Source organism: Bos grunniens, chromosome 5 (assembly GCF_055505025.1).
Source record: "Bos grunniens cultivar Pamir isolate PY7600 chromosome 5, Bosgru_T2T1.0, whole genome shotgun sequence".
Taxonomy (NCBI): Eukaryota; Metazoa; Chordata; class Mammalia; order Artiodactyla; family Bovidae; genus Bos; species Bos grunniens.
In genome coordinates this window covers 107,821,574-107,842,281 of record NC_141169.1, presented here as the reverse complement: position 1 = coordinate 107,842,281, position 20,708 = coordinate 107,821,574, and the positions used below count along the sequence as shown (strand labels likewise).

The 20,708-nt window shown below is 50.8% G+C and overlaps 1 protein-coding gene across 5 annotated transcripts in view; it reads right to left on the bottom strand.

The window, feature by feature from the left end:
• The window catches only part of TSPAN11 (tetraspanin 11), a 62,197-nt gene that overhangs the window by 32,123 nt on the left and 9,366 nt on the right, over positions 1 to 20,708 (bottom strand). For all 5 annotated transcript variants that reach the window (XR_015164403.1, XM_086402393.1, XM_086402396.1 and 2 more), the window contains one exon: positions 550 to 644. Coding sequence is in view for 4 of the 5 variants with exons in the window: in XM_086402393.1 (XP_086258519.1) it covers positions 550 to 633 (84 nt within the window). In the remaining variant the exon portion in view is untranslated. The remainder of the gene's footprint in view (positions 1 to 549; positions 645 to 20,708) is intronic.

Below are 20,708 nucleotides of genomic sequence, written 5' to 3'. Positions count from 1 at the left end.
GGAGAGTTGTCTCAAGTGGACAGACTCCTCTGCTCCTAGAGGACCTAGTCTGGGCAGTTTCCTGGGGCGGGGTCACTATGGAGACCATTCCCCAAGCACAGAGGCATCCTGCCCCGCGCCCTGCTGTTCCCCACCCCAGCCCAGGACTTGCGTCTCTCTGCCTCAGGCCTGGAGAATGTGCGTCATAAGAGGCAAATGGGCTTCAAACACAAAGAAGCAGTTATTAGAAGCCGTCACACTTCCCGCCAGGCCCCAGGGCCTCGAGCTATGGCTGGGAAGGCAGAGTGGACCCCGTGGGCTGAGGAGGCTGGGATACAAGCGAGGCTGAGCATCCTTCTCTCAGAGGCCATGACGCTGCCCATGCCAACCTGTGGACTGAGACTTTCATTCCTTCTCAGTAATAAATGCACACATTTGCTCTCAAGCAGGCAGAGTTTGCCCCTGCGTGGTCTTTGGAAAAGAAAAAAATCCACGCCAGAGTGATAACACAAAACAGCAAAGATGACTCACTCAGTGCTGGGGTAGCGGGGAGCGTGTTGGGGCACTTACCCAGAAGAAGAAGTTAAAGACGAAGAGCAAATACTTCAGGTAGACGGTCAGCCAGTCATCCTGCTCCACTTTGTAGTGGGCCATGGCTGCTGGGCCTGCAAAGAAGACACATGCATGGCCAGGGCGTCCAGAGAGTCAGCCTCACCAGCCCAGAGCCAGGCTGCCCGGTGAGGCTCCTTTCAAGGGGCTCCTAAGCCTGTCTGACCGGGGGCTCTGAGGTTGCGGGTGTGCAACCCTGAGTAAAGAACAGAAAAACCCAGAGGCCACTGGACATACAATGGAGGTGACCCAGACAGAATTTTCTAGGCCTGTGGATCTTGGTTTGCCCCCTCTGACGTAGGTCTAACCTGCAAGTCTTCCCACCAATTTTGCACCTTCCTGCTGTATTCTTTTTAAATAGGCTTTTCTGGTGGCTCAGATGGTAAAGAATCCGCCTGCAGTGCAGACCTGGGTTTGATCCCTGAGTCGGAAAGGTCTCCCGGAGAAGGGAACAGCTACCCACTCGAGTATTCTAGCCTGGAGAATTCCATGGCTGTGCTGGGTCTTAGTGGTGATGTGTGGGACCTTTAGTTGTGACACATGGGATCTTTAGCTGTGGCACGTGAGCTCTTGGTTGCGGTATGTAGGATCTAGTTCCCTGCCCAGGGATCGAACCTGGGCCCCCCACAATGGGAGTGCAGAGTCTAAGCCACTGGACCACCAGGGAAGTCTCCAGTCCTGTTGTGCTCTTACTCTCTGCCCTGTCTCAGCAGGGTTGCCAGACACAAGTGCGTGAATGCACACAACACACACACACACACACTCAGTGCACCTGCTTTGCAGTGGAATCCTGCATCGTTTGAATAGGACCTTTGCACATGTAGGTGAGGCGTGAACCTCAAACCAGAGCACCGTGCTCGGAAAGGGCCTCAATGATCCCCAGCCCACCTTGCCTGCCCCCAGCACATCGACTTTCCAAAGAAGGAAATGGGTCAGCGGGCTGAGTGGCTTGGCAGGAGGAAGACAAGAGCTCTGGAGCCCAGCTCCTGGGTTCCAACCCTGATCTGTCACAGCCACGTGAGAATCTGGGTAGTTAGGGAACCTCTTGTCCTCCATGTCCTCATCTGGACAGGAGGAAATGATGACGATGCCTGCATGGCGGGATGTCTTGCAGACTCGATGGGATGGTCTCTGTGAGGGGCTGACCATAGTCCCCAGCATGGGGTAAATCTCGGTTGGCTATTTTGATTACCTGGGGCAGGGATTAAAATCAGGATGTCAGCCGTAGAACTCCTAGTCTTTGCCCCAGAGCCATGCTCCCTCCCCTAGCCCTGGTGGATGCCCACTGGTGGGCTCCTTGGGCACTGGCGTCAGTGAGATGAGAAAGTGAAGGGTCACTGTGCCCGGGGGTCTCATTTGCATCTAAGATCCAATAGCAGCCTCTGTGGTCTCTACTCGGGCTCCTCGTCTCCTGGGAACCCGTACACACACACGCTAACACTCAACATAGCTGCTCATTAAGGAATTGCCCCTTTAGGGGGACCTCTTTTATTCCAGACCCAGAGCAGCAAAGCCATCGTTCTGCCCACCTCTGTCTCCTTCTCCACAGTTCCCACCACTGTCCGATCAGGCTCTTCCTCTACCGCCTTGCCCACTCTTGGTGACTGGTACTGGTCCGACCCAGATTATTTCCTCCAGAGCCACTGCTCTGTGATTTATTTTGAGCTCAGGGGCTCCTGAGACAAGGCAAGAGGAAGAGAGAAAAGAAGAGGTGGATGTCTTATTTGGGATTTCTATTTGCAGACCTCAAATAAGGTAATTTAAGACTTTGTCTTCTCGTTAAAAAAAGACAAAACCCATTTTCTTCCAATTTAGTCTGAGAGGTAGGGTGGCAGAAAAAATACAGAAGGAGAAAAAAGGAAGCCCTATAAAAAAGTGGCTGGAGTTGGCTAGGCGACTGACCCAGGAGCTATTACACAGTCATCATGCAGGTCACCAGGCGGGTCCCTAAGAAGGGACCCTCTGGGCCAGTGGGCTCGGCCTCTCCTGTCTGTATTCTCCTCTCCCTGTGTCTGGTCCTCCCCTCCCAGCCGGGGCCCACTGGATCCATGCACCAGAGCCTTCTCTTGACCCGCAAACCGAGGTATCAAGATACTCCGAAGGGAACTGTATTTAAGAGTTCAGGCAGGTGACAGGACTTAACTAGAATTACACATTGCTAATGGCAAAGTTTCAGCCACTAGGGGTAGAGAAGACAGAACCGCAAGGGTCTGTGGAATGTCAGGGTCAGTACAAACCTCTGGGCTCACTTAATCCAAACTTCTGCAGAAGAAATGAGGAAATTAACACACATCTGAGTTAAGTCACACATTTTAACATAACCTCTCTCAAGTCACATGGCTAATGGTTTCCTATCCTCCCTGTTGTGTGCTTCTTCCATGGGGCCCTACCATCTATGGGGCCCTCTGCTGGGGGTGGCAGAGGTCCCCAGAGAAGTATCAGAACCAGCTTGGAGCCAGATGCCTGGATGCGAAATCTAGCCTTGTCATTTCCTGGCTGTGTGACATGGGGCAAGTTACTTAACCTCTCTGTGCAGCTGACACTGAGCATTTATCACGTGCCAAGCCCAGGACTAAGTGCTTTACACACATGATCTCGTTCCAGCTACCCAACAGCCCTAAGAAGTAGTAGTTGTTGTTGTTCAGTCACTCAGTCGTGCCTGACTCTTTGCAACTCCATGGACTGCAGCACACCAGGCTTCCCTGTCCAGAACACCTCCTGGAATTTGCTTAAATTCATGTCTATTGAGTCGAAGATGCCAGATGGATGAGATGGTATGAAATAGAGTTACTCTCATTTTGCTAGATAAACAAACTGAGACTCCAACAGGTTAAATAACTCGTCCGAGTTACAGAGCAAATAAGTGGTAAAACCGGAACAGAACGAGGAGCTTCTGACTCAGCCCAAGCCCTTATCCACCATGCACTGCTGTTGGGACCAGAGCTGCCAGGGGAAGGGAGCTAGAAGGACCGAGGCTGCTGGCTTTCCTAACACTTCCCCCTCAGCCTTAGGACCAGAAGCCCCCATTTCAGTTGGGTACCTGGCCACCTGGAGTGGATGACACTTTCCAGCCCCCCGCCCTGCTGGGTACTGCCAGGATTAACTGATGGCAGAGGGCACGGAAGCATAAGCAGTATATGCACCTTCTTAAAGTAACATTTTTGGGTGAACGTTTCCCGTGTGTTTGAAAAGGTAAACCCTGTCACCATGAGCTGCCATTGTTCTATAGCCATCAATTAGGTCAAACTTTCTAGTTGTGCTTTTTACAGCTTCAGTCTTACTGATTTTATGTCTGCTCGCTCTGCCGCTACTGCTGCTGCTAAGTCGCTTCAGTCGTGTTTGACTCTGTGCGACCCCATGGACTGTGGCCTACCACGCTCCTCCGTCCATGGGATTTTCCAGGCAAGAGTACTGGAGTGGGGTGCCATTGCCTTCTCCGCTGCTTGCTCTGCTGCTGCTGCTGCTGCTAAGTCGCTTCAGTCGTGTCCGACTCTGTGCGACCCCATAGACGGCAGCCCACCAGGCTTCCCCGTCCCTGGGATTCTCTAGGCAAGAACACTGGAGTGGGTTGCCATTTCCTTCTCCAATGCATGAAAGTGAAAAGTGAAAGTGAAGTCGCTCAGTTGTGTCCGACTCTGTGCGACCCCATGGATTGCAGCCTACCAGGCTCCTCCGTCCATGGGATTTTCCAGGCAAGAGTACTGGAGTGGGCTGCCATTGCCTTCTCTGCTGCTTGCTCTACTGACTCTTAAAAAAGGTATATCAGACTCTCACTAGGACCATGAACTTATATATCTGTCTTCAACTCTGTTTATTGTTTTCTTTGAAACATTTTTTATTAAAATATAATTGATTTACAATATTGTGTTAGTTTCAGGTGTATAGCCAAGTGATTCAACTATATATATATAACAATACATAATATTTAATGATATTATATAATAATATATATACTAATCTGAAAAAGAATATATATACATATATATGTATCAGTTCAGTTCAGTTGCTCAGTTGTGTCTGACTCTTTGTGACCCCATGAACTGCAGCATGCCAGGCCTCCCTGTCCATCACCAACTCCCAGAGTTTGCTCAAACTCATGTCCATTGAGTCGGTGATGCCATCCAACCATCTCATCCTCTGTTGTCCCCTTCTCCTCCTGCTCTCAATCTTTCCCAGCATCAGGATCTTTTCAAATGAGTCAGCTCTTCGAATCAGGTGTTCAGCTTCAGCATCAGTCCTTCCAATGAACACCCAGGGCTGATCTCCTTTAGGATGGACTGGTTGGATCTCCTTGCAGTCCAAGGGACTCTCAAGAGTCTTCTCCAACACCATAGTTCAAAAGCATCAATTCTTTGGTGCTCAGCTTTCTTTATAGTCCAACTCTCACATCCATACATGACCACTGGAAAAACCATAGCCTTGACTAGATGGAACTTTGTTGGCAAAATAATGTCTCTGTTTTTTAATATGCTGTCTAGGTTATATATACATATATATTCTTTTTCTATACATATATATTCTTTTCCTATACATATATATTCTTTTTCAGATTATTTTCCATTATAGGTTATTGCAAGATATTGAGATAGTATATATATATATTTTTTTTTTTCTTTTTCAGGTTATTTTCCATTAGAGTTTATTATAAGATATTGAGCATAGTTCTCTTGTATACAATATGTCCTTGTTGGTTAGCTCTGTTCATTTTTGCTTCATATATCTTGGCGTGTATATAGATTTGGTGTTGTGATATCATCCTGATGGATCAACCCCTTTATCATTAATAAATGCCACTCTTTATCTCTAGTAATCAGAAATATCCTAAAAGTAAGGCAAGGCATGTCTCTTTTCCCCTCTTCCTTCTTCTAGTAAGTTGGAATGCTGATGGAATGGCTGGAGCTCAAGCAGCCATTTTGAGCCATGAGCTGGAAACCATGAGTTGAAAAGAGTAGAGCAATCAGTTCAAAGAGCCCGGATCTCAGATGATTTTGGAGCTGCTACACCATCTGTGGGCTGTTCACCTCCAGACTTAGTTTATATGAGAGAACAAAAAAACTGATGGTTCTTTAAGGTATGTGTTTGAATATTCTATCACCCACAGCTAACTTCAGCCTGGTGTGGTGGATGGAGTGATAAGTACAAATGTCTGCCAGAGAATGCGAACAGGGTCGCTGAGGATGGGCAGTAAGATGGGCTGTAATGCTGGGCACTGGTCACCAAACTCTTCTAACTGTATACTTCATCACTAAAATGTTTTCAGCATACCCCATAAATATGTATATTTATTTATAAATTTTATTCATGGATTGTTGTCAATCTATATAGTAAATACCATCAAAGCTTAATTTTGTTTTTTGTTTTAAAGATGAAAGTAATTAAGAATCCTAAGTAGATTGTCTGTCTGCACTTTGAGGCCCACTGGTATGGGCTGTAAATGGAGGGATGAGAGGTGTACAGGCAGGTAGGGGTCAGACCACAGGCAGCCAAGCCTTGGACTCACATCCTGAGAACTTCAGGAAAGTGCTCATCAAGGGGGTCCCTTGATGAGACCTGCATTTCAGAGAGAGTCCCAGGGCAGGGGCAGTACGGGGCTGGGGCTGCCTGAGTGCTTGGGGAGACCAGTTAAGCAGTTGGTACAGTTGAGGCTGTCCAAGAGAAAGAGAGCAGGGTCTGAACGGGCCAGGGGCAGCAGGCTGGAGAGCAGGGGGCAGACACTGAAGGCAGGTGCACATACAGCCAGGAAGCAGCGGAGGAAAGATCCTGGGAGGAGGAAGCGGCCTTGGGGAGACTGATTCACAAGGGACTGGCCGAAGGAGAACAGGGGAGCCAGGGGTGGGCCACGGGGCCACGTGCTGCTGAGACAGCCAGTCCCAAGAGCCTGGCAGGTCTCACCTTTGCCAGAGCAGCATCAGTGGAGGATGCTGAGGGCTAGGGATCAGTACTGGGGGCGGGGAGGGAGTGGAGACCCAAGGTAGGTATTTTCAAATAAGAAGGCGGGGGAAGCAGCTAGAAGGCTTAAGGTGGAGAAGCATTTCTGACTTTCTAAGAAAGGGTGATTTGCATGTTCATCTCACGGGAAAGACGTCACAGCCACCATTAAACCCTCCTGGCTAGTGACCAGGGATGGGGGGACGGGCTGAAGGCGGGTGGGTGGGCCCTAGTGGTTCTAGATGGGCCCAGCAGGCAGCCGGCTTAGAGTACTCTCCTCCCTGCCCTCCTTTCTCCCCGCTTTCTTCAGCCCTCCCCTGTGATTAAGACCATCTCCTCGGCAGTAATAGGGGTGGGGATGGGAATGGCGGCAGCAGCCCCTGGAGAGGAAAGCAAACCCCAGCTGCCTGATAGACTTTCTCCTGCCCCCTGCCCCCCTGCACCCCCAGTGACTGGAGGAGCCGGGCTTCGGATCATCTTCCAGAACCATTTCCCCCTGAGCTCCAAGGAGTGTCTCGTGATTTCTCAGAAACAGACTCATCTTCTTAAGTGGGTTTCATTGGGTGGGCAGGAATCAATGGGAGGACGCTCCTCTAAGGGGTACGAGATAGACAGTGGTGGGGGAGGCAGGCGGGGCAGAGACCCCCCTCCCCTCAGGGGATGATAGTCAACTGTGTCACAATATCCCAGAAAATCCTGTGGGTATGAGGAGGTGACCCTGCCTCCTTGACCCTCGCTCCTGGTGGCTCAGCCAGTAAAGAATCCGCCTGTCAGTACAGGAGACCTGGGTTCGATCCCTGGGTTGGGAAGATCCCCTGGAGAAGGGAAAGGCAACCCACTCCAGTATTCTTGCCTGGAGAATTCCATGGACAGAAGAGCCTGGCGGGCCCCAGTTCATGGGGTCACAAAAAGCCGGGCACGAATCAGCAAATGAACAACAACAACACAATAATACACTGTCTATAACACACTCTCTGCTCCCGGGGTCTCACCAACCCCTTATTCTCTGATGCTTTTGTAAGCCCTAGCTCAGGCTGGAGGTGCCCTGAGCCTCCATCTCTCAAGTGGAGAGATCCCATACTTGGGGTGTAGGGGAAGCTTGGTGATTCTAAAATAAAAACGAAGCCAGTATATTTGCTGTGGAAAAACCAGCTCCACCCTCTCCATCAGTTAAATAAGTGCCACTTTCCTGCTCTGGGTTCTTGCTCAACAAAGGGTCAGGCCTGCGTGATGGTCAAACAGTTGGAAAGGAAAAAACAGACTAAGTGGTTTAACGTGTAACCGAATACAGGCTTGGAATGAACCCTGGCTGCAGCCGCTGCGTGTGTGGGCTTTCTTCACCCTCTTCCCTCTCTGTTTCATTTCCACATGCCTGACCTAGTCCTGGTGGGTGGACCATCCCTCTGAAGGGGTCTGAGAAGTGGAGCTCCCGCAGGCCTCCAAGAGGGACAGCTGGTCAGAACACAGCATTCCTGACTTGGCCCCTTTGAGAACTGGGAAAGCTGAGCCCCGGGGTGGGCTGGGGGGGTCACACTGTGGCCAAGGTCACACTGCAGATTAACGGCAGAACAGAGAGCTGGACTTCTGGCTCCATGGCCACCAAGAGGATTAGGATTGGCTGATATGCTTATCATCATCATTAACTTTTGCTAAATTGCTAATAGGTGCTTAGGGGCTTCCCAGATGGCGCAGAGGTAAAGAATCTGCCTGCCAGTGCAGGAGACATGGGTTCAACCCCTGGGTTGTGAAGATCCCCTGGAGAAGGGAATGGCTACCCACTCTCATATGCTTGCCTGGAGAATCCCATAGACAGAAGAGCCTGGTGGGCTACAGTCCACGGGGTCACAAAGAGTTGGACACGACTGAGTGACTAACAACAACAACAACACGTGGTAAGCACTGCACTGAGTACCATAGGCGCACTAACTGATTTAACACCAAAGACAGCCACGAGAGGATTGTCACCCCTTTTACTGGGGACGAAACCGAGGCACAGAGTGAGAAAGTGGAGAGGGATGTGAGAGTGGGAGCAGATGTTTACTGGTCTTTGGAAAATTCTAGTTTCGGCCTCTTGTAACCGCTTCCAGCTCGGTGGTCTCTAGCTGAAGCTGAATGGAGGGGTCTTCGCCGGGCATAGACCCCAGAAGGGGACTGCAGGAGGGGGTGGGGCCGATGTTCTCTGATCTTGGCAGGATCCTGGGTCAGGAGTGCCACCAAGACCCCAAATGCCTGGGGACCCTGCGGGGGACCAGGCCCCTCTCCCTGCTCTTCTATCTCCTAGACCTCAAGGCTGAGGACTGGCAGCTGTGAGTGCTACAGCAAGACTGCGGCTGGCCCGGGGGCTCTGAGTGACCACTGGCTTGTTCTGTTACATCATCGTGTTTACTGTGGGCAGGGAGGGATGCAGGTGACTCTTTAGGACCACACATAGGTTCAAATGCTACTTAGAGCATCATGTGGATGGTGCCAGAGGTGAAACTTGAATTAAAATCCCAACACCAAGAACTCTTAGTCTTAATCTCCAGAGACACATATTTTCCTAAGTACGGGGCTATTTTTTTTTTTTTTTTTTTTTTACTTCATGTGCAAGTACCAATGTGTGTTCAACGGATTAGTCGGGGCTGTGCTCAAAACCTAAAGCAGGTGGTTTGTCTGCCTTCTGAGTCTCTGCAGCGATACATACACAGTCTTGGAGGTTCTGCCTGTAGGCGAGTATCACTCTCTGTTGTTTTTACTGAGTCCTTCTCTAAAAAAAAAATCGTTGTCTGAACCCAGGAGATGAGGACTTCCCTAGCGCTTATGATAGGAATCAGTGAACAGGGAGGGCCTCCCTGGTGGCTCAGTGGTAAAGAATCCGCCTGCCAATGCAGGAGACATGGGCTCGATCCCTGATGCAGGAAGATCCCACATGCCTCGGAGCAACTAAGCCAGTGAGCCACAACTACTGAGCCTGTGCTCTAGAACCCGGGAGCCACGACTACTGAGCCCATGTGCCACAATTACTGAAGCCTGAGCACCCTCGAGCCCGGACTCTGCAACAAGAGAAGCCACTGCAACGAGAAGCCCAAGCACCACAACCCACAACTAGAGGAAAGCCCTTGCAGGAGCAAAGATGCAGCACCGTCAAAAAAAAAAAAAAAGAATCATCGAACAAGCAAAAACAGTATTAGTCGGCGGATTAGAAGATGCTGGTGTGAATATCAGCTGTCACCTATGACTGTGTGACCCTGGGCAGGTCCGAGGCCCTCTCGGGCCTCAGCTTCCTCATCTGTGGAATGGGGCTGATGCTGGTCCGGCTTTGTCTCCCTTGCAGGGTGGTCATGGGGGTCACACGAGCGGAAGAATTTACAAGAACTGTGTGTTATATGAGGACAACCTCAGTGCCATGCCAGGGTGAAGGGATTATTACAACCAACGCCCTAAGAGGAACAAGGTATGGGTAACCTGATAGAAAACATCAACCGGAGGCTGTGTATCTGACAGCTGGAAACACAGGCTCACAGCCTCTGCACCTAAGCCCGCTGCCCACTAGTGGGGTCACGTCAGTGGCCACAACAGGAGACCGTGTCCTCAGCTGACCGGGAAGAATGCACCTGCAGAAAATCAATACCTTCATCAACAGAGTTGATTGGTCCAGACATGACAGTCATTTAAAAGAAGGGAGCATAAATATTGATAATATTTAACTAAGGCTACGATTAAGATGAGCCTCAAGTCATGAAAGTCTATCAACTAACCTGCGGTGGAAGCAGGCAGGGTAAGAATGATAAAGAATTATACTCTCTATAGATTACAGGGAAATCGATTTGAGCTTATACATTGAAAGGCAACTGAGCTTTAAAGGGGATGTTTACTGAGGATTATACTAGAAATAGTATGGTTGATACCAGTAAAGAGCTCCTTAGGTCTCTATCAACCATGTTTAATATGAACCTATAAAATACATATTTGGACATTATTTTTCCTAGACTTTCCCTTCTTATCTTTCATCAGCATCTCTATATCTAAGCTCTCTTTCACCCAAATATGTTTCTATGAGCAATTTTTGTACAATCTCCTGCTGGATGGGTTGGTCTCAGTTTTCATTTGAAAGGCTTCCAAACTCTGACATGGGTCAACTGAAATTTTCCAGTTTGTAAGGACATTCTGCTTAAAAGTGTAGCCAAAAACCCATTTTTTCCTATACTTTTTAATACCCTTCTCTTAAAAGGTAGATATAGTTGAGTGTTATCACTCATTTGTATTTTAGTATGAATTTGCTAAATCAGATGATTTCCTGTTTTACCAAATTTTAAAGTTGAAGTTCGATAAATATATAGTAAAGTGTAGAGATCTTAAGTGTATAGCTTGATGATCTTTTTCAAAGTGAATAGATTCATTTTAAGGCTATATATTTCCCTCTGAGTACTGTGTTGGCTGCTTTCTGCACATTTTAATTTGTCATATTTTCACTATACATTTCAAAGTATTTTCTAATCTCCACTGCCATTTCTTTTCTGATCCAGGATTATTCAAGTGTTGCTTGATTTTTCAAACATTTGGAGAATGTTTTAGTTGTGATTTTCTTGCCGATTTCTGGCTTGACTCCACTGTGGCTTGAGAATATGCTCTGTATCATCTTAGTCCTTTGAAATTTGTTGAGACTTGCTTTACGGCCCAGAAAAATCATATCCTTTAGTGAATGTTCCATGTGTGTTGAAAAGAGTGTGTACTTCTCAGTTTTGTTAATTTCGTTTTTAAAACATATATTTCTACTGAAAAAGAAGCGGGGAAAGGGCAAGGGTTTTGGTGAACTTTAAGCACCTCATCTCCATTCTCAACACAGGAAGATGCTGTGAAAGGAACACCCTCTGTGAGGTGGAAGAAGGGGCTCCAAGGCAGGGCTGCAGCCTGGGGGGCCTATGGATGGGGCTCCATGGGACAGCGTGGCAAGGCCTCTGTCATCAAAGTAGGGCTAATGAGGTCATTAAGCACAGAAAGGGATGGCTATCACCCCTACTGATTCCCTCCATAACCCTTTTGTCCCTCTGCAGGATGTAAGAAGGACTAGCCTTGGCATCTAGAGACCTGGGTTCTGCTCCCATTTCTGTTTCTAACTCGCTCTGTGTCTGTGGGCCTTGATTAGGTGGAGTTAATGGTAAAGTACCCACCTGCCAATGCAAGAGACATAAGAGATGCAGGTTCGATCCCTGGGTCAGGAAGACTCCCTGGAGAAGGAAATGGCAACCCACTCCAGTATTCTTGCCTGGAAAATCCCATGGACGGAAGAGCCTGTTGGGCCACAGTCCATGGGGTCGCAGAGAGTCAGACACGACTGAAGCAACTTAGCACATAAAACTGCAATGACTCTGTATCCCTTACTGAGGTGGGTAAGGCTGCGTCTCTAGTCTAGGACTTACTGCTGGCATGTAATTTCTGCCTCACCTGAGGCTCCGTGTGTATGATCCTGTGCTTACACATAACAAGGGCCAATATTACTGATCCCGTACCACCTGTCAGGTATGGTCCCAAGCCCTTTGGAAGCATCCCCTCTTTTAATTCTCACAGTAACCCCATGAGTAGGCATAGGCATTACTCCACGTGACAGAAGAAGAAAGGGAGAGAGACAGGACAGATTCTGCCCGGGCCAGTCTGTCAGTAAGCAGGGAGTAGAATTCAGAGTCACGCGGTCTGGCTTCAAAGTGGACTCTCCTCGGGGGCCCATATGTTCCAGTTTGCCCACCCAAGGCCAGTTTCTTCGGACAGTCCTGGTTCACACCTACTGCCTTGACATGAAGATTGGCAGTACTCTTTTCACTTAAAAAAATACCCCGACGTGGGTGTTCAGTCCTGGCTCTTCACCCCTATCTTACATCATGTGTCAACAACGTTCAACATTCCTCAAGTCCCCGACTCTTTCTGGCCCATCCCCTCCACATGCTGTAGATTTCTCCAGCCCACAGGCTCTGACATCCAGACTCACCAACGCCACAGAGAAGCATAAGGCATTTCCCGCAACCACAGCGCTGGCTAAGATTTGAGCTAAGTCTGTATCCTGAACATGCTCCTGGCACCCAATGCATCACTGGGTGGGGAGTGAATGGATGGACGAACATACGCACCAAAGAGCCACGTGAAAGTCTGTACCTGCGAGAGTTACAGAACTATGTCTCACAAGTTCCCCAGGATATCTGGGTCAAAGGTGATGAAAAAAGAGAAGCAAAACTTACGTTATCCTTTGTGCGCCCTGATGCACACAAGTGTGGAAGGCATTTTGCACAGATGGTTCAGCCCAGCCCGGCACCTCCCGCCAGGCCTCCCGGGACATCCCGCCCGAGCCACCGGGTGCTTCCTCCCTCCTCTCTAGGCCACCCTCTCCTTTCCCTCATCTTTCAACGCCAGCCCCAGCTGAGAAACACAGTCCCAGATCCACGGTGCATCAAAATAGAAAACCTTTCTGAAAATAATCCAAACGCAGCACGAAGGGGACCAGGGACCGGGACATACCCCCAGGGGGAGATACCTGGACATACAGGTGCCCCCTAGAGGAGGCCGGCCTCAGATGAAACCACAGGTGTTGAAAATAGACGTAAATCAGCTCCTCTCCGACCCCCACGTGCCCTCTTTTCCCTGCGCTGGCTTCAGCCCTTAGGGATGGCTCCCCAGCGAGGCTAGGAAAGCCCACAGCCCTGAGAGCTGCCCCAGGGGGCTCTCAGGCTGACAAACCCTCTGGCTTCCCCCCCTCCTACTGCAGGAGGCCCAGTATCACGGCAGTGGTGGCTGAGCTGTTAGAGGTGCGCTGAGCTGGGAAGTAGCTCATTAAATAAACAAATACCAGCCCTGAGGGAGGCAGGTCATCCTGCTCTGTTCCAGAAACAGAAGCTTTCCTAGTCACGGAGACGAGCTGTTTTAGGGCCCAGACAAACCATCTCCAGCCCCAGCACCTCTTCCAGAGTCTGGCCAGCAGTCCGAATTGCAGCCCCCTCTGGCTTTGGCCCTCGGCAGGGCCAGGCCTTCAACGGTCTTGACAGTTCAGCGAAGCCGGTGCCATCACGTCTATTTCATAAACGAGGAGGCTGAGGCTTCCCTCCACACACCCCAGAACCAGGTCCTGGGGTCAGGGACACCAAAGTCCCGGCCCCTTGGGTCTGGGTTTTCCGCAGGCTTTGAGGGGAGGGGAGGAGTTGCCTCCATGCAGAGTTCACTGCCCTGTTCAGGCTTGGCCCCCGGAGCCCGGACACACCTCCTGAGAAGCCTCGCACAGCGATGATGGAGGCTCACAGGGGGCCTTTGAGGGTGGGTTCAGAGTCTGTAGGGCAAGCAGCAGCAGAAGCAGAAGTCCCCAGAGCCCAGGCTGTGAGGCTCTGCAGAGGGGAGTCATGGGGGTGGGATACAGCCAGGCGTCTGGCCCCCTACCCCCTCCACTCACCCCAAAGTCACTTCTAGTTGCCAAAGCCAGAAGCAGTGTCTCAAACCCATCCTTCTTCAGCTCTGCTGCCTTTGAAACCACCCATCTCACCTTCCCCTGGAAGCTCACTCTCTGCTGCTGAGTTCAGGGCTCCTCTGTCTCCTGACCCCTCTCCTGGCTCTCCTTAACCCACCTGCCACGAACCCATTCCTTCTGTACCTCTCACTGCTCACATCCTGCCACAGACCCACCCACACCTCTGGCTGCAGTGGGCTTCTCACTGCTCCTGTATCTGCTTTCCCGTCTGAGAGGAACTCATTAATCTATGAATTCATGGAACCTCACTGTGTGATGCGCCAGGTGCTGGGATGAAAGACGAGAGGTGACTGAGACAGCCCCGACCTCGCAGAGACCACAGCTGGGGAGTCAGACACATGGGCATCACTTCCACACCATGCACAAGGCTCAGACAGAAACGTGTGCACGGGGCCAAGGAGGGAGCTCCGGAAGAGTGCTCAGGATGAGCGGGAATTTAGCAGAGAAGGTGCAAAGCAGGTCTATGCCAGGCTCAAAACTGGCATTTATTCTGAAAGCATGGGGACACCACTGGACCTTCTGACTCAGGGGATGACAGGATTAGAGTCACTACTTAGGAGGTTAAATTAAGTAAATCCAAATGGTTAAGCAAGTTATAAAGCAGAGCCTGGGGTTGGGGATGAGTATTCACTTAAGCGAATTCTCAAAATCACCCATGGGCCCGGGTATGTGTTTTGTTGACTTCTGGTGGCTCTGTAAGGTCACGATAGAGACTGTGGTATTAGGAAGGCCAGTTCAGTCCAGTCGCTCAGTCATGTCCAACTCTTTGCAACCCCATGAACTGCAGCATGCCAGGCTTCCCTGTCTATCACCAGCTCCTGGAGCTTACTCTAACTCACGTCCATTAAATTGGTGATGCCATCCAACCATCTGATCCTCTGTCGTCCGCTTCTCTTCCCGCCTTCAATCTTTCCCAGCATCAGGGTCTTTTCCAATGAGTCAGTTCTTTGCATCAGGTGGCCAAAAGATTGGAGTTTCAGCTTCAGCTTGAGTCCTTCCAATGAACATTAGGACTGATTTCCTTTAGGATTGACTGGTTGATCTCCTTGCAGTCCAAAAGACTCTCAAGAATCTTTTCCAACACCACAGTTCAAAAGCATCATTTCTTGGGGGCTCAGCTTTCTTTATGGTCCAACTCTCATATCCAAGGGCTGGCCATCTCAGCCACCATCGGTCCCAGGCAGCAGCCTAGGCTGCCCACCCGCACGGGTGGACCAAGCCAGGGGAGCAGAGGAGGCTGGTGGTGAGACGTGGGACCCTGAATCCACCAGGGAAAATCATTGCTGCTCCGAACTAACACCACAGGGTTTTAACTCTGATGCACTGGGTCTCAAATGCACCTTTAAAGAACAAAGCATTGCCATCAAATGTACTTACTGCTCCCACTAAAACCAGCTTAATTATAGTGAAGAATACAGTCTATAATTTTTCCCACACTCACAGATGGATCTATATTATAATTTTCCTGATCTTCTTGAATGAATGGATTGCACTTTCCACCTAGAAAGAGCTGCTCTTTTCATCATCCACATGGAGGCTTGTGTGTGAGGCCTTGTTGGGGGTAGGGAGCTGCTTGATCATCATCCCCAGGGAAGGCAGGCGCTCAGCATGAGGGGATTTGGGTGGGAGAGCGTGTGCCCTGGACCCCAGGCGAGGAACAGGCACTGAGGGTGGTCTTCCCTTCCCGTGATTCCCAAAGAGAATGATGCTCGGAATGGCTAATGGACATGGCATGGTGTTACAGAGGCACTGCAGACAGGGGAGGGCCCAGGTGTCCAGGTGTCTAATTTGGGGCAGCCCTCCCTACCTGCCAGCACCTTGGGTAGGTCACTGCCCTCTGTGTACCTCAGTCTCTTTATCTGCATAGGAGGACGCTGCTGTTCTAGCAGGACATTCTTTTAGGTAAATTGTCCTGTAGAACCTCAACATATGAAACAGATAAAGTATGGCTTCTCTGGCAGAGGGGGTGTGTTAAGCCTCTTCCCCACATTCAAGTTCACTTGATCCCTGTCTCCCCTCCCCTACACACCCTAAAGCGGGAAGCACAGAGAAACCCACTCTAGCTCTGTCTGAGGCCAAGATGCAGGCGTGAGCCTCTTTATTCTCTAATGGTACCATCACCCGGCACTAGGGATTGTGGGTTCGAGTCCCACCTGGGTTGCACTGAGATTCGTTTTGGAGAAGGAAATGGCAACCCACTCCAGTATTCTTGCCTGGAGAATCCCATGGACGGAGGAGCCTGGTGGGTGACAGTCCGTGGGGTGGCAGAGTCGGACACGACTGAGCAACTAAAGAACAACAGCAGCATCAACACGGCACTGTCCACGGTCGATGAGCCAGGGGAGAGCCAGGGGTCTGCATTGCAGGAGTCTGCATCATAGGCCCAGGAGATATTTTTCGAACTGAAAGGGACCTCCATGATCATCTGAGAAGCCCGTCATCTGATAGATGGTTTGGGTTGTGCTGAGATTCCCTGGTGGCTCAGACAGGAAAGAATCTGCCTGCAATGCAGGAGACCTCGGTTCTCTCTCTGGGTGGGGAGGATCCCCTGGAGAAGGGAATGGCAGCCCTCTCCAGTATTCTTTCCTGGAGAATCCCATGGACCGAGGACCCTGGGGGCTACAGTCCATGGGGTCGTAAAGGTCGGACATGACGAGCGACTATAATTTCACTTTCAGGTCGTGCGGTCCTCCTTGGCCTCAGCCCCATCCTGCTTTTTCTTTCATTTTTTATTGTGGCAAAATACACACAACATAAAATCTACTGCTGTCACCACCTCAGGCCACCTGCACAGACAAGGGGAGTAATAAAGCCAAGGGGTGAGCAATTCTCATGATAACTACAAGGTCGGCATTCTTAGGACACCCAACCCCACAGACAAGCAGTCACTCAAGGACATACAGCTCAGTCTAAATACAAATCCACCTCCTCGCCCACTCCCCACCTGCTCCCCCATCTCCCAGAGCCTGGCAGGTCATCCTGCCCATCTCCTGGTGCCTGCCTCCCTAGAATACGTCCTAGTTTGGGTCTGGCCAGGCCAGTTCATGAGCCCAGCTATTCTCCGGTTTCAGCATCAGGCTTCTCTGATATCTGCTCAGCTTTTAGCTGCTGATGACAGCACCTCTGCCCAGGAGGCCTCTGGCCAGTGGAGCCTTGCTCTATGCCTTCGGTGGGGGCCTGGGGACCTCAGGCCAGGAGGACTGGCCTCTTCCCTCTCCCCACAGCAGCTCCCAGCACGTCTGACTCGCACTGTCCCGACCTTGGACTCAGCCGGGAGACTGCGCCTGGGCTGGGTCTTAGGAAGCTGCACTGGGACCTCAGGAGTCCGGGGCCATGGTGACCAGGGCCAGGCAAAAAGGCTGACCGCCACACACAGGCCCAGAGGAGGCGGTGGCCAGAGACGCCAGCTGGTCAGCTCTGGTCCAGCTCCTCTGGCACAGGGTAGGCTGGGAGCATCTGAAGCAGGTCTTCCCACAAGTCTGCCACCCACCCATCCACCCATCAGTGGTCCAGCCGACATCTGGGTGCTAGCGCCTTGGAGAACTCACAGACGGTCAGAAGGGCTGGGTGAATATGGCCCCGAGAGTGGAGGGAAAACCCCACACCCACAGTCTCCCAGTGATCCAGGCAGAAGTGGGGAACACTGGGTCCACGAGCTCCCAAGCTTGGATTCGAGGCTTAGACTGGAGCTGGAGGAACTCGGGGTGGCGCTGTTCTTGGAGGCTGGGGTGGGGGGAGGTGTTTCCTCCATTGTGGGTATTGAGCAGGGAAGGGGTGTAAGATACACTCATAGCCTAGAGGGTGCAGGAGGCATTCGGGTCCCCCGGCAACAATGGTCCCAGCTCTCAGACTCAACAAGGACTTGCCACCGGGCTTGACTCGGGGACCCAAATCTTCAGACAGAGATGCCCCCACAGCACTGCTCCCACCCCCCTTGCCCCCAGTGTGGTTCTCTGATGTTTGGCTTGGGCTGTCACATACACATCATCCTGACCAGCGGTGTGACCTTGGGTAGGTCATCTAAGTACCTAAGCCAGTGTCCCCCTCCATCCTGTAAGGGCGAGAGAGTGAGGACCCCCGAGAGAGTGACTATGAAGACCAGGCAGTGTGGCTAGCATGCAGCCTGCCCCCACCCCATTCCCATCACACCAGCAGCAGCAGTGCCTCCGTTGAGGGAACTATGGTGGTCTGGACGCTCTGTGGCTCTAAGGGACCAGTCAGACTGCAGGAGGGATGCTGGGGGTGGGGGGGTGACTCAGAGCCCTTCAGTATCAGGCACAGGACGTCATGCTGATGGACATTCACAACCCCACCCTCCCACCCCCCCGGCAGTGAGAAAGGTACAGACACTCCTTTCCAGGCACCAGGAAATTTAAAAAAAAAAAAAAGCCCCGAATGACACAATAACTCATCTCCGTTCCCAAAGAGGAGGATTGGTGCAATTCCTCATTTGGTTTCAAAATAGGGCCTGCACTGTGTCTGGTACAGGACACTGGCCTGGCAGTAAGGCTTTGGAAGACCATTTCTTCCAAGGAGTTAGATATATAACTTGGAGGCCCCTGAATTTGTGGGGAAAAATGTTGCCATTTACCTGTGGGGGTCCCATAAGTTTCAGCACACCCGCAAAGGGGTTTATGACTTTCCTCTGCAACAGGCTAAGGTGCCTGTTTTGGGTGGGTACAGACAAGACCTGGAGTGTGAACTCATGCAGGAAGGGCCTGTCTTAGATACAGGCTCAGAGACCCCAGGGAAGCAGCAGAGGCCGAGCTGGGGAAGAAGCCAGGCGTTCCGGGTCTCCAGACCTCCCCCTGCTTCAGCTCGCTCTCTGCCACAGCACAGTGACTGTGGATCCGTACATGTGTGTATGCAAGGCGGTGAGAGAGGACACTCATGCATCCGATTCTAAACTCCAATTTTCATTTTGGGACTCGGATGTAAATCTGCTAGGTATTAAGTCCAGGAGATGATGTAATTTATTGAAGAGCGTTTGGAAGCTGCTAAGCTCCCTGATAAATAAATCATGTTTCTTCATCCCCAGGTCTGTGAAAATGCATCTTCTAGGGACTTTCATCATCCCCCATCTTGCCCCCCCGACCAAAGTATTAGAATCTCCCCTGCAGGAGAGCCAAGCATACAGAAACCTGTCTCTTTGGAGATGCTCGATCTTTCCGGGCCAAGAAATAGCACACTCGTGTGGCAACTAGCCAGCAACCCCTGTACTGTCACCCTAATTCTTTCCAAAAGAGCTTTAGTTTCATGAGTTACAGAGGGAGGATGTTATAGAAACGGACTTGGTATCAGAATACCCTAGCTATTGCCCACATTGGCTCCCGATGTAATCGGTGCCAATTACATCATCACCAGGAGCATCATTATCCATTGTCCCCAAGGTTTGGAAAGCTGTCTGCAGATCCCAGGTCCAGAAGATGGAGAAATCACTTAGAAATCGCTTCATCCCCATATTGGCCAGGGAAACCATTTCTCTATTCTCACCAGGTAAGACTGGGAAGAGCTGGGACACAAACCTGTATTTCTGGTCTTCAGTCCTGGTTTGGGAGTGGTGGGGGGGCGATGCTGTAGACTCACAGGGCTGCCCCCACGGTCATGATCCCTAGACTCTCGTTGCCTCTGGCTGTAACCAAGCCCACTAACACCAGGACGTCAGAAGCTAGGGAGGGTCTAGTACTTTGGAGATGTGAACATTCTAAAATGATGCCTCATTACTGCTGATGCTGATGATACATAAAATCTGCCTACAAGTCTGGCTATTAATTTTCTAAATGAGGAAGGAAGAATGGAAGGACCCAGCCAGCTCCGCGGGGAGCAACTGCATTCCTGATAACCCAGATGGAGTCTTTCTTTCTGGTCGCCCATGCGCCTCTGATCCTTGAATTCTTTCTAAGATGGCACGTCAGAGATGCAAGCCTTCGGAGGGAGCAGGCTCACCCTTCCAAGGACACCCAGGACACTGGGCAAGGCTTGGGAGAACTGGGAAGGAAATAACTGGTTTCCATGTCCACAGGCTCACCAGCTTAGATTTACTGAAATGCTGCATACCGCCTGATTGTGGGTGAGCTTTCCCTCCACCCCTACCAATGCTGAGGCCAGACATCCTGGGACTGGGGGAAGCCTTGAACTTTGTGCCTCAGAATCCACAGCTGTAAAATGGAGATAACTGCACCGTGATGATGGTAGATGACATAGGCTAAGCCCTCACATGGGCTTCCCAGGGGGCTCAGTGGTAAAGACCCCACCTGTCAATGCAGCAGAGATGGGTTCCATTCCTGGGTCAGGAAGGTCCCCTGGAGGAGGAAATGGCAACCCACTCCAGTATTCTTGCCCAGAGAATTCCATGGACAGACAAGCCTGGCAGGCCACAGGGTTGCAAGGAGTCAGACATGACTTAGTGACTGAGCATGCATGCACACCTCACACGGTGCTTGGCACGCAGCAGGACATCAATAGGTTCAAGTCCCTGTGACGTTCTGGTCAGCGTGCCATGTGCTACATCACTGGAGGGCCAGCAACTGGTTGAAGTACCCTGGGTGGGAGTGGTCTGTCTGCACTTGAGGGATGCCAAGAAAATAGAATTCACACTCGGTCATGACGTGAAGGTCAGCAACACAGCTTTCCGACTCCCCAGGCATGTACAATGTTTGTTTCAATGATTTCAAGGTTGTTTACAAGTGTGCTTAAATCTTTGCATTTA